This window comes from Schistocerca nitens, chromosome 2, assembly GCF_023898315.1.
Source record: "Schistocerca nitens isolate TAMUIC-IGC-003100 chromosome 2, iqSchNite1.1, whole genome shotgun sequence".
NCBI classification, from domain to species: Eukaryota; Metazoa; Arthropoda; class Insecta; order Orthoptera; family Acrididae; genus Schistocerca; species Schistocerca nitens.
In genome coordinates, this window is record NC_064615.1 from 904,567,036 (window position 1) to 904,580,719 (window position 13,684).

Below are 13,684 nucleotides of genomic sequence, written 5' to 3' on the forward strand. Positions count from 1 at the left end.
AAAACAGTCATTAGACTACTAAAAGCAAATAATAGCACGGAAATAGAGAAAATAAGTGGCCACACAAGACAAAACTGTTGATAAACACTGGAAAATGATTGTTGAACAGAGAGAGAACATAGCTCAATGATGAAAGTAAATCATCAAACAAAGTTTTTAGTTCGCCCAACAATAACAATAGATTGCTCAGTACCGATGGAAGATCGCTGGGGGAGAGGGGAGGGGGGGGGGGAGGAGAGGAGGAGATCGCTAAATAAAAAATATCCCACTAAATGGGTAAAATATCACTCAACACGAATGTGAAAAAGGTCAAATAATGAAAAAATGCTGATAGGCAAGAATTACAGATATACAGAAAAGACAAAAAAAGTGATCAATGCAATCGGCTGTATCAAAAGGAAAATTCACTTAAAAATAAATAAATAAAAAAAAAGACTATAAAATTACAAAGCCACAGAATACTTGGCCAGTACTTATCTTCAATAAGTGCAATTCCATTATTGCCAAAAAGCACATTTCAAAGAGAAAAAATATCAATGGCTTTCAGAGTTACTAGTTCCTTTCTGAGGGAATAAAGAGGGGTAGGTTTGGGAAGGCTAGAAAGGAGTATTTAATGATACAAGCCCACAGATGAGAGTGACCCACTTGCTACGAGGGCAAGGAAAAACAAGATGAAGAAGGAGGTGTCAGAGAAACTAGGAGATCGAAGGTATTACTTTGGGAGGGAGGGTGTAATGTAGATAACAAGGAATAAATACAATATATAATTAGAAAAATGAGTGAAGAATTGTATATTAACATAAGTTAAGTCCAGGAGGGTGGCAGGATGCGACCATATGCTTAAGAGAAAATTCCTATGCCTGGAGGTCAGAGAAATAATTATCAGGTGGGAGAATCCAAATATCCTATGTGGAGTAGCAGGCAGTTTGGTTCCTTGAGTCATACTGCAGAAAATGATTACCAACCGTGTATTAAGTGTGCCAAATATAGACCATTATTGTATGTGCACTCATGCTCTTCAGTCAGTTTGACAGTGGTCATTCTTACAAAAAAACAACGAGCAGTGAACACACCAGTTGGTAAACAACATGTGGTTTCACATGCCACTCTGTCTTTTATGCTGCACAGTTTACCTGTGCATGGATGGAATAAATGGCACTATGTGGATGCATGGGGCAGATTGTGAAACAGGAGCGATTACAACAGTGGAAACCTTGGAATAATGGTATAGGAATGTCGTATGGCTGAACAAGGGTGATGATAATATACTGATATTGTTAACTGTTGAGCATGCAGTGTGACATAGTGGTTAGTGTCACTAGCTAGTGTCCTGTAGGTCGCCAGTTCAAACCAACCTGTCAGAAATTATTTAGTATTTATAATTTCTGGAAGTTTCTCAAAATTTCTAAAGTTTATATATTCTGGAATTGCAACGTTTGTATAAACAGCAGCAATTCTGCTATGGCTGTACACTGGTGTTCATGATAAAAATGTTCTCAATACTAAGTCTTGTACCTCACTAAAGACACTACTTTCGGTTTGGATTTGAGTGTCATTATAAAATGACAATATAATTACAAGCTAGAGAATAAACACAGCCCTTTGAAATGAAGCTGGGAAGATCCTTTTTCATATTTTCCTTGTTACGGGCAGAAAGTATTAGGGAGCACATTACATTAAACTATAAACTTTATTTTGGTCACTGCACACACAAAAATTGTTTAGCAACTTATGTAAGATTGATTGAAATAAACTTTATAGTAAAATCAGGACAAGCCTGAATCTGTACAATAGTATTTCACAGTATTAAAGCAATATAAGCTAAGAGGTTGTCTAAGAGGTATCTTTCCAATGGAGCCACCAAAACTAAGTGTGAATACCACTGAATCATTAACAAAAATTTTAAAATACATTATGAATAATTTATTACTTACATGTGCATCCAAGTATGTCTCCGACAACAACCCTTGTACGATTTGCTTAAAGCCTGTGCGATGGAGTGGAAGGAATATGCCTGTCACAGTGACATGATCACCAGGCATGGCTTGTCGTGTAATTTCTCCTCGACAGAAAACAGTTAAACTGCGAGGAATATTGCCCACTGGAACTTGGTCACTCTGAAACAGAAGGATTTTCAGTACTTGATATAGTCATCTCGTAGAGCAGCAACACAAGCACTGCACTAATCACCACCTTCAACAGTATCCATCACCTGAGTCAATTCATTTGCATTAAAGAATTTGATGAGCAGACAAGCACACTGTGTGATAGTAAGTGCAGAGCAGTGTACAGACATGTACATAAGTTGAAGACTGTCACTTGGCTAACACACACACACACACACACACACACACACACACACACACACACACACACTCTCTCTCTCTCTCTCTCTCCCAATTGGAGAGCACACACCCACTCCTCTCAACTTTGCTTCCTACTAGTTTTCCTTCATCTACCTTAGTTTTCTTTCTACTGTGTTCCCTATATATCTGGACCTCTTTCTAGGTATACTTTGTAGGATTATTTTGCTTAAAGTTATATGATGTTAGCATCATCATATTACCATTTACAAAATAGAATAATTTGCTTTTATAAATACAGATCGTTACATGCTTATGTGGCAGCTTGCACTGGTATATAAATAACTAGAGTAGAAATTAGAACAGCAGTTTGTTTTTACACAAAGGAGGAATGTTACAGTTTAACGTCTGTGTATCTCATCGTCACAGAAGATTGAGCTGCTGTTCAATTGTTTAAGTACAAGGAAGGAAATTGGCCACTACCAAGTACTGGAATTTATGTGAATTATGGAAACTGAAATCTGACTGGCTAAACAGGGAATACAAATAAATATAAGCACAATATCTCTTGGCAACTGTAACTGGTCATTCACAGTTAATAAATTACTTTCCTATTAACAATGAAGTAATAGCATATGGTTATTGTCCTATAGAAGACTTCACACATTTTAGAAGCACGTATATGATAAATACCATTCTCCCGAATATTTCACACAGCAGAAGTATGTACTATTAATAACTACTTTGCTTAGTGCAAGAACAAAAATTCATTTAAGAAAATTGTTGAAATAATAAAGAGACGAAAAGGCTGGCAGCACATAACTTCACAAGGTGCAACTTCCAGTCCTGCAAGCAAAAATACATAAGATAAAACAAAGCACTCCTAACATTCAGAACAACAGGCTCCTTGTTCAGGGAAGAAAAGATGAAACAGTTGGGGAAATGGCACAGGCATTACAGGGAACTCAAACTCCAGCAGTTCTGAGGGACCCCACCCTGAATGAGGGCGAAGAGAAGCTTAGATGAAGGAGCAGGTAGTAAAATATAGAATATCACTAACGCCCACATTAGACTTTAAAAGATCACTGACCACATCTCTTATCACAGTCCTTTGGTCAAATCTTTGATAGTGAACTAGGCAAGCATTTATCAAAGATCTTTAAAAGTTATAGCGAGGACATAGCTTTGATCAAAGTGTCATTGTATACATGTTGCTTCACCTACAAAATGATGTCGAAGTACATCTGGTGTGTGGCTACCAGCACAGTGATCATTGCAAAGTAGGAAGAATAGGAAATTCTTAATAACTCAAAGCATTCTGACTAGAAAAACTGCAATGTGTGATTAGAATCTTTTAAAAAATAGCTACAGAAATCAGTTGCATACAAAGTGGCTGCACTGTAGATGATGTTAAGCTGACATATAGAAAGAAAGGATTTGGAACAAGACGATATGTGGAATCCGAGTGTCGTCTAAATGTACATAAGTAAAATAAATGTATTTATCTGTACAGTAAACTAACCTTCATAAAGTAATACTTAAGTGATTTATGTATTTGTTTACATCCCTGGAATAATAAGTAAAATGGTACACTGTGGGATATGAGTACTATATTGCAAGCAGGAACAGCTTTCAACTGTTGCTACAAATCTTAACCTCACCATGAGACAATCTCGAGCAGAAATGGAATGCATGGTTTAAATAATGTAACACTGCACCCGTTACATATTTTTTGCAAGAATTTATTCTCATTATCAAGTGCAAATATGTACAAAGGTATTATATGTGATGTTTTGGAAAATCGGACAAAAAATAAAAATAAAAAAAGGTAATATCTGCCTGACTGCAATAAGCCACAAAAACATAACTGCAGGACAAGAAAGTACAACACACATACAGTCACCACATAAATTACCTATGTAAATATTTACTCTTGATAATGAGAATAAATTCTCAAAATGCAACATACTAAGCATGAGAATGTACATAACTGGTGTAGTGTTTCATTATTTAAATCATGAATGACACAGATGCAGGCTTTCCAAAAAGATTGATTATGATGAATTAAATTAAGAATGAGTATCATATCTGCAAATATGAGGGACTACTTTCACGAGGACAAAGTGAAATGTTTGTTCGCCCATTCTCAAACAATTGTTGTCTTTCTTTATGTCCTCCACTTCGAGTAAGGAGCAAATTCTGGTGAATACCTTGAGCTTCTCTTCCTGCTACCCCCGATTTCACACACAATCTTTTTCATTTTTTCTTTTCAAGCAATGCGCTTGCTACCAACGAAAGCTTCTGTACAGGCAATTAACTGTACAGCATCCATTCCTGACCCACTATGAGGAAAACTTTTACAATAGTACAGGATGGTGCAGGGGAATGGGAAATTTTGAACATTACAGTTGGCAGCACTGTAGCGCCAGCAGATGTTCGAAACTTTGCACAATTGATGTGAACACATTGCCATTTAGTAATCTTGGAGAATTGGACTGGTGCGGAACGTGCAGTAGCTGTGAGAGAGTTTTACAAAAATGGTGATAGTGCGACTGCCGCGCAGAGAACATTTCGACAGCATTCCCAGCTAGGACGTCATGGACGTGTCCCATCTGCGCATGCAATTACAACGTGGGTGCGTAATTTTGAAGAAACAGGATCTGCCTTGAAAAAGAAACCTCCAGGTGGCATTCCAACAGTACGTACCCCAGAGAACATTGCAGCTGCTAGAGCTGCAATCGAGAGAAGTCCTCGCCGCTCCGTTCGACAGCATGCATCTTTGCTAGGGATTAAGCGATGAAGCTTACAAAGAATACTGCATGAATTAGACTTCCATCCCTATAAGTTGCAGATTGTGCAACACTTACATGAATGAGACCCAGCGTCACGTATGGAGTTTAGTAGCCAGATATTGGCTAAAATCAATGAGGACGCGAATTTCCTTGGTAACTTATGGATATCAGACGAAGCCCATTTCCACCTGAACGGATTCGTGAACAAACAGAATTTTCATTATTGGGCACAGGACAATCCTTGTGAGTTTCACCAGCGACCACTACATAGCGCCAAGGTCACAATATAGTGTGCTGTATCATGTCATGGTGTTATCGGCCCGTATTTTTTTGAACGTGAGGATGGTAGTGCAGTGACAGTAACATCCGCTCGATATGTTGAAATGCTTCAAACATTCTTTACACCGAGACTGTACTAGCTTAATCTTAACGTCGAAAACATGTGGTTTCAGCAGGATGGAGCCACTTCACACACTGCTAGACAATCGATGGCAGTAGTTCGTCAATTGTTTGGACGACGCATTATTTCACGTAACGGTGACATTGCATGGCCTGCGAGATCCCCTGATCTTAGTGTGTGTGACTTCTTCCTGTGGGGTATCTTAAAGGCAAGGTGTACCGTACACGTCCTGCAACAATCCATGAATTGAAGGAGAACATTGAAAACGAAATCACTGCCATTCCCCAAGATTTTTTACACCACGCATTCCAGAGTTTTCATAACAGGCTGTTAAGAGTGTGAACGCCGAATGGGAGAACATCTTTCCGATGTCATCTTTAAAAAGTAAAGAGACACTGTTGGACATTTTGATTGTAAAGACATACTGAATAATGGCATACTGAATACATTCACTTTCGTTAATAAATTACTAGTTTTATGAATTTATTCATGGAAATGACATTATTTTGAAATTCCCGTTTCCCTGCGCCACCCTGTATAATACCCCAAGTGAAGTAGACTGACCAAAGATGTATGACAACATTTTTGACAAAGATCTTTTACAGTGTAATATGGGCCTAAGCACTATTCCAGTTTCAGTTCAAAGATTACAGAAGGGACAGATAGAGTGAGATCTTAAATACGAAATAAAAGACATACGGAAAACAGCAAGCGAAAAGAATAATAAAAATAATTTGTAATAAAAAGAGCAACAGAGTGGCTCCAAAGGGAGAGATAAACAGGTAAATAAAAATTCTAACAAAGACCAAAGAAAAGTGAGGGGCTTAAACTAGCACAAATCTAGAATGGTGGTGAGGTTATAAAAGACCAGACAGTAATGTTCAAAGTGTTGAAGTTTAGCTGCTACTAATGTCAATTATGTGAAGGCAGAATAGTCTCTCGTTTCCAAAGAACCATTTCAATGGGACAAAATTAAAGAGTTTCAGTGAGTAAGGTGAGAATTAGGACAACATTTTTATGCTCTCTGCTACTAAGAGTGACGTCATTCTGTTTAGAAGTATGGGGAAGTCACGGTTGGATGCACATCTAGGCTGAGTCTATGTGGAGAGGCACAGGCATTGCTAATCCAAGCATCAGAGAAAATTGTCCAGCCATTTGTAGTGACATTTAAAATAAAGAAGGGTGGAGAAAGAGCAAGTGATGAAAACTACAGAGGGTTACCTGACTTTGTTGAGCGTGTCAGTGAAAGGAAAGGAGCTCGATGACAGCAGCTTTGGACTGAAACTACAAGGAGAACTTCCATTTCCAATACCAACTTAGAACTTCAAGATAAAACCTTGGGTGGGCCTGGTGTGACTAATGTGCAGTCTGCATAGTGTGACAGATTCTTTGAGAGGCTTGTAGGGACTTTTTCCATGCATCATCAGGGGTTTCACTGATCAGTTTGAATTTGTTAGCATTTGTGTTATCTATTTGACGCCTCAGACCCTCATGAATAAACAAGTTATTGAAAATTGGTCATTGGTAACTGGTGTTCTGAGTTTAAGTGGTTCTTGTGTTGCAACTTTCTTGGCCTACTGAAAAGCAGGCTCCTTTCCTAGGATGTCCAAATGGCCTGGATTTCAAATGAACTTGATGGAGATGTCAGCACCATGAATCTCTGTCAACAGATCTTTGATGTTAGATGGTAGTACATCCTGTGGGTAACAATGGCCAATTGTAAGGAGACTGTTCAATGCATTGTAAAACAATAGGAAGTTCTTACTGTTCTGAGTTCTAATGTGGTACTGGACCTTGGCAATGGTCCAAAGCTCTGCAAAGAACATGCTAAATAAATTCAGTAGAGTTCATTGTTACAATGCAAAGCCAATTAAGTTGTTTGTCCAGGAGCCACCAGTACAGATATTTTTCAATCTTCAGTGCTTCTGGGGGGGCAGAGAGAAAAGTTGTCGGCAAACTGTTGGATCTGTATTCCCATTTGGCCCTTGAAACGTGTGGACGTGACCTACATGCCATGGAGACTTTAGAGAAAACCTCAGTTCATTATTAAGTTCCGCAATCATACTGTAATCATCGGTGAAGACTTTAATCATCCAACAATTAATTGGGAAACTTGCAGTTTTATTGGTGGTGGGGGTGATAAGATATCTGGTGAAGCTTTACTAAATGCCTTCTCTGAAGACCACCTAGAACAGACAGTTAGGAACCTCACTCATGAAAATATATTGGATCTAATGGCACGACTTGAACTCTTTGAGGATGTCCACATCGAAACTGGTATCAGTGACCATGATGCGGTTGTGGCAACAGTGATTACCAAAGCACAAAGAACAAGTAAAACAAGCATAAAGATATATATTTTCAGCAAACTAAATGAAAAATCAGTAGGGTCATACCTCAGATGAGGAACTTGAAACTTTCAGCACAGGACAAGAGAATGTAGGGGAACTATGACTCAAGTTTTAAAGAATAGTTTACCACATACTGGATACATATGTACCCAGTCTAACAGTCCGTAATTGGAAGGACCATCCAGGGTATACGGTTACAGTAAAGAAACTTCTAAAGAATGAGAGATTATCGCATAATAGACGTAAAATCAAGTGGGGGCTATAGATAGAGATATGCTGAATGAAACGCATTTGGCTGTCAAGAGAGCAATGCGTGATGCTTTCTGTGACTACCATAGCAGAATACTGTCAAATTATAATTCACAGAACCCAAAGAAATTCTGGTCATATGTAAAGGCTGTTAGCAGCACCAAAGTTAGTGTCCAGTCCCTCGTGAATAAAACAGCAAGTGAAACTTAGGGTGGCAAAGCAAAACCTGAAATGCTTAACTCCATATTCAAATGTTCCCTTACAAAAGAAAATGATGGAGAAATGCCCCAATTTAGTCCTTGTACCACTGAAAAGAAGTATTTGTGACAGTGATGTTGAGAAGCAGCTGAAATTGTTAAATTTGAACAAAGCTCCAGGACCCGATGCAATCCTTATAAGATTCTGTACTGAATTTGTGGCTGATTTAGCCCCTCTTGTAACTATCATGTATGGTAGATCCCTTGAACAAAAAATCATTCCCATTCCTTGGAAAAAAGCACAGGTCACACCCACCTACAAGAAGGGTAGTAGAAGTGATCCACAAACATTCAATATCCTTGATATTGGTTTGTTGTAGAATCTCAGAACATATTCTGAGCTAAAAAATGTCGTCTTTTGTACAAAATAACCTCCTCAATGCCAACCAGTGTGGTTTCCAAAAATATCGATCATGTGAAACTCAACACACTTCTCTCACAAGACATACTGAAAGTTTTGGATCAAGTCAATCATCTAGATGCATTACTTCTCGATTTCCAAAAAGCATTAGACTCAGTACCATACCTATGCTTATTGTCAAAAGTATGATCATGTCAGATAACAAGTGAAATTTGTAATTGGACCGAGGACTCATTGTCTGATGTACAAGTAAATTCAGGTGTGCCCCACGAAAATGTGTTGGGACCCTTGCTGTTCATGTTGCGTATCAATGACCTTGCAGACAATATTAACTGTAACTTCAGACATTTTGCAGATGATGCAGTTATCTAGATTTCAAAGCAGTTCAAAGATTGCCAACATGCTTTAAATGTTCATAAATTTAAAATTGTGCACTTCACAAAAAACACCAAGATAGTATCCTATGACTACCATATCAGTGAGTCACTGTTGGAATCGGCCAACTCATACAAATACCTGGATGTAACACTTTGTAATGATATGAAATAGAATGATCACATAGGCCCAGTTGTCGATAAAGCAGGTGGTAGACTTCAGTTTATTGGTAGAATACTGGGGAATTGCAATCAATCTACAAAGGAAATTGCTTACATAAAATTTGTGTGACCAGTTCCAGATTATTGCTTAAGTGTGTGGGACCTGTATCAACTGGGACTAACGTGGGGTATTGAATGTATACAGAGAAGGGCAGCACAAATGGTCACATTCCCAAGAACAATTTCAAGACCCCACACTATCTCATAGAGATAGTGAGGATAAGATTAGAATAACTACTGCACACACAGAGGCATTCAAACAATCACTCTCCCCGTGCACCATACCAGAATTGAAAGGGAATAATAATAATAACTAGTACAACCGGATGTACTCTCTGACACGCACTTCGCTATGGTTTGCAGAGTATAGATGTAGATGTATATATGTATGCTCACAAAACCTAAGAGCTTGTTGTACAAGATGGACATTTGCATCCTTCTGTCCAGCACTAGTTCCCATAAACACCAGAAATGGACTCATGCTTTTCAACATATCCTCATACTGCCCATAGTTTCAAGGACTAAAAATACTAAATGTACATTCCCTCTGTATTAACCCTTTGACTGCTACAGACATGCTCTCTGCATTTCGTGCTAAGTGTGGCTTTGTTGTCGCAGTACTGCTTGCCTAATGCTGCTACCTGAGCTGAGAGATGGTGTTCCAGCCACTGGGGTACATACTAGCTGATTTTAAGAAAACCATTCAATGAAAAAAATTTATGTTTGTACATCTTACAATTAGACATCTTCACTCAATAAAGGTCTGAATTTCTGTTCATTATGCATCGAAGTTACTGTGCTGCATCAAATTAAGTAAAGCATTGCATGAAATTTTAAGGAGCTTGCAGAGGTAAAAACACATTACATAAAATTTGCATATGGTTGATTTTAGTTCATATGTTGCTGCATATGAAATGCAGATGAGATGTTGAATTTTTATTTAAAATGTAGAGCAGAGTGATATCTCATTTGGGAGTGTTATTCTGTTACCAGCTTTTATACCTAGCATATGGTCACAAGCTGCATTCCTAATTCTGTAAGGGGGATTTTCTGAAAATGATAGCATGCAAAAATGCACTCCTGTTATATGATAAATACTCAAAACTTTCTTATTCACTAAGATATGGAAGTAACTCGTCCACAGAAGTGACATGTAAACACTTCAACACCGCTTAAGGAAAGCCCATAGGCCGTGTTTAAACACATCCTCAGCATCTGAGAAGTAGCGGAGCAGAATAAATTAATTCATCTACATAAGTCACAGAGTTAAGGCCTGTCTCTTCTATATGGGAAAAAAAGCAGTCAGAGACTAATTTTCGGAAGTGGTTCTAAGGAAGAAGAATGCTATAATAGTGTGGTATATCCTAAACCTGACATGTAATTTTTAATATAAAATCTTGTTATTTTACGTCTACAAGGGAGCGGTTGTCAAAACCTATACTATCTATATGACCAGTGGTTGCTGAATGAATATGAAATACAGATCTTGTCACCTTCCTAGAGTAAACTCATTAGTCTGCCACTACCATTACAACACAACCTTTACAAGATTTTCCCCTTAGGGGCTCCTTTGTTGTTCTAAATTTGTAACAAATTATTTGCATTATGCTTCCTGACTGTTTTAAAGCTGTTCTAAGGTCGAGTGATCTGGCCCCCTCCCTCCTCCTTCCAACCTGTCACAATCAATTGCTATTTCCTCTCTGCTGAAGTAACCTATTGTTAAGGAAACTAAGGGAGGGTGCCGTGGTGTTTATAATGTTCCTATCGGCAGTAGTGGAAGTTGTGCCTATTAAAGGTTTTATTTTGTGCTTTTTCATTACCATTCGTAAATCACTCTCAAGGAACAAAATACTACGCACACACTGCCCAAGATTTCTTTTCAATTACTTCATTTGATGCTCCATATTCAACCATCCATAATGGAGTGTTCATATGATGCCCCTTTCCTTGCGTGCAATTGCAGATGCACAGAAATGAAAGTGCACGCACAAAAATTTGTGGAAAGAATGCAACTATATATAGGCATTCTCATGTCCACATATTGCCTCAATGCATAAGCAGTCTGCTGTGGATCTCCATCTTTGCTTGGGAGTTTTTGTCGTGTTTATTGTGGTGACACTCTCTCTCTCTCTCTCTCTCTATAAGGGGCAATGAGTAAAACATTATCTAAATAACAAAGGAACAAGAAAAACAATGTGACGACTTTTTGTTTGCAAATTTCAGGAGAAGGTAACAGCTAGATTTTAAGATTTTCTGCTTGGGAAACTGCAATGATAATGTTGGCAATAACATTTTGTTAGCTGGTAATTGGCGACTTACATATCAGTCTGAACTATTTATTAAGAATTTCAAAACAGAACATTTCAGTAATTACTCCTACAACAGAAATACCTAAGGGATGTTCTTAGTCATTATGTGGCAGTTAATTAACTTTCAATATGTCATTTGTATTTTATTTTATGAGGAAGTTTACACAACTTTAATGATGATTTAGATTAACATCCTCAGACATGACAAATTTGGGGACGTCACAGATGCCAGAATCCACTAGAACGAAGGTTGTGTTTTTCCAATTTTGTAGGGTGAAGTGGGGTAAGTGTAACCACGTTTTGGCATAGTTCAACTTTTGACACCAAATTGCCAACTTGTTATTGAAGATATGATTTTGAAATTTCTCATGCTTAAAGTTTGACTTATTGACTTTTAAACAATATACATTTTGTTTCTGAAAGAAAAAATTATATGGTCAAATAATTGTTTTCAAAATTTTGTGTTGTGAGGTTACACTTGCCCCATGGTTCGGGGCAAGTGTAACCCCGCATTCTTGTACCCACACAGAGCATTGTAAAAGAGACTTGGGGTAAGTGACCTGATTACCCAATTTTTACTGAATTTGAGGATTTTTAAATTATTAAAATACCTTAAATTTTACTCAAGATATGAACTTTTTTGCACTCGCCTCTTTGTATATTATGAAATACACAGAAACTGTTAGCTAAACTAAAAAAATAAATGTTAGCCTAAACTATAAAACACTGAAACAGAATGCATCATAGATGATTTATTTTTGTTTTAGGCCAGTAATTTATTAGTTTAAATTCTACAAAAGTAATATTTTTTTTCTTTAGTAGGCAATTTGACAAAAATAATAAAATATCTAGTCTCAAGAGAAAAGTAAAAACACTTTATAAGTTCACTTTCTATTATTTTTCATGGTAATTGAAGTAAAGTTGTTGGCAATTTTTGTTTACTGCTAAACTGCCCTAATTCAACTTATTACATTCACACTTAGGCCCTAACTATTATTTAGTCACTGGATGCTGTATGAATCAAATGTAACACCAAATGTCAGGTCTCCCTTGTGACCCAAAGTAGGCTCAGGCAGCACTGAAATGACATCAGAGGAGGGAACTTGCGTCTCATCTCTTCTATCAGGCTAATAGAATGTGGTGCCATGCTTTGTCTTATTTTTGCATCTGAGGAAAATCACTTCTGGATCTCCTAAATCAATAATTTTGGTAACTTGACCAATAAAATGAACTTTCTTACATTTTGTTGCAAAAGCTACCAGAACATACTTTTCCAACTGTAATTTTATCTTTGGCTTCAAAAAAGTTTGCCTCTTTTTCTTCTTCTTCTTCACAGCTTATCATTTCTTTCCTGAGATCATCCAGTGTTATCTTCATCACTACTTATTAAAAATAGGCCTCCTTCAGTTTCACTTTCTTCACTTGTTGATTCAACTTCCAGTCTTTTTTCTTGTTACCCACGTGAGCAATCGGGGATTTTTTTTCCACAACATTCTGAGATGCCATTTCGGATAAAGTAACAGCACTTTGTTTGGAAGATTTACTTTTCATTACCAAGCCCTTTTTATGCCGATAATACTTTTTTGTTTTGCTTTCTCTTTATTACTCTTGTTTCCTTTAAAATCTTTTTCTTTATAGATGGCATCTTGAAAAGTGATAACTTCAGCTCCTGGTGCAATCCTTTCCTTCTTCGTTTTACCAGTGGGACTACACTGTTGGACTGTTTCCAATAATAACCTTTCAAATGACAAATCAGAAGTTCCAGAACATAATGAAACATTGGTTAGCTTGGGAATGGTTGAGAAAGAACTCTGATACTGAGAGAACTACAGGGCTCAGTAGATGTAGGCCTATAAAATTCTGGAGGTTGTTCAGCTGGAAGCTTCCCAAAAATCTGAGTACTTTCTGTTAGAGACGTAGTTTCCACACAGTCTATGGCTGCATTATCGTGAGCTGGCAATGGATTTGTTTCTGCCAAAGATTTGGTATGCGCTACATATCTTTTATATGCCTCGGGATCATATTTAGTTTTATCAATTACTTCTCTACTGTAAGGGAATATTCCT

At 37.5% G+C, this 13,684-nt stretch overlaps 1 protein-coding gene across 1 annotated transcript in view; it reads right to left on the reverse strand.

Annotated features, from left to right (window-relative positions):
• The window catches only part of LOC126237216 (DNA replication licensing factor Mcm7), a 60,820-nt gene that overhangs the window by 27,059 nt on the left and 20,077 nt on the right, over positions 1–13,684 (reverse strand). Inside the window, exon 7 of the mRNA XM_049947102.1 lies at positions 1,935–2,117. Coding sequence (XP_049803059.1) covers positions 1,935–2,117 — 183 coding nt within the window. The remainder of the gene's footprint in view (positions 1–1,934; positions 2,118–13,684) is intronic.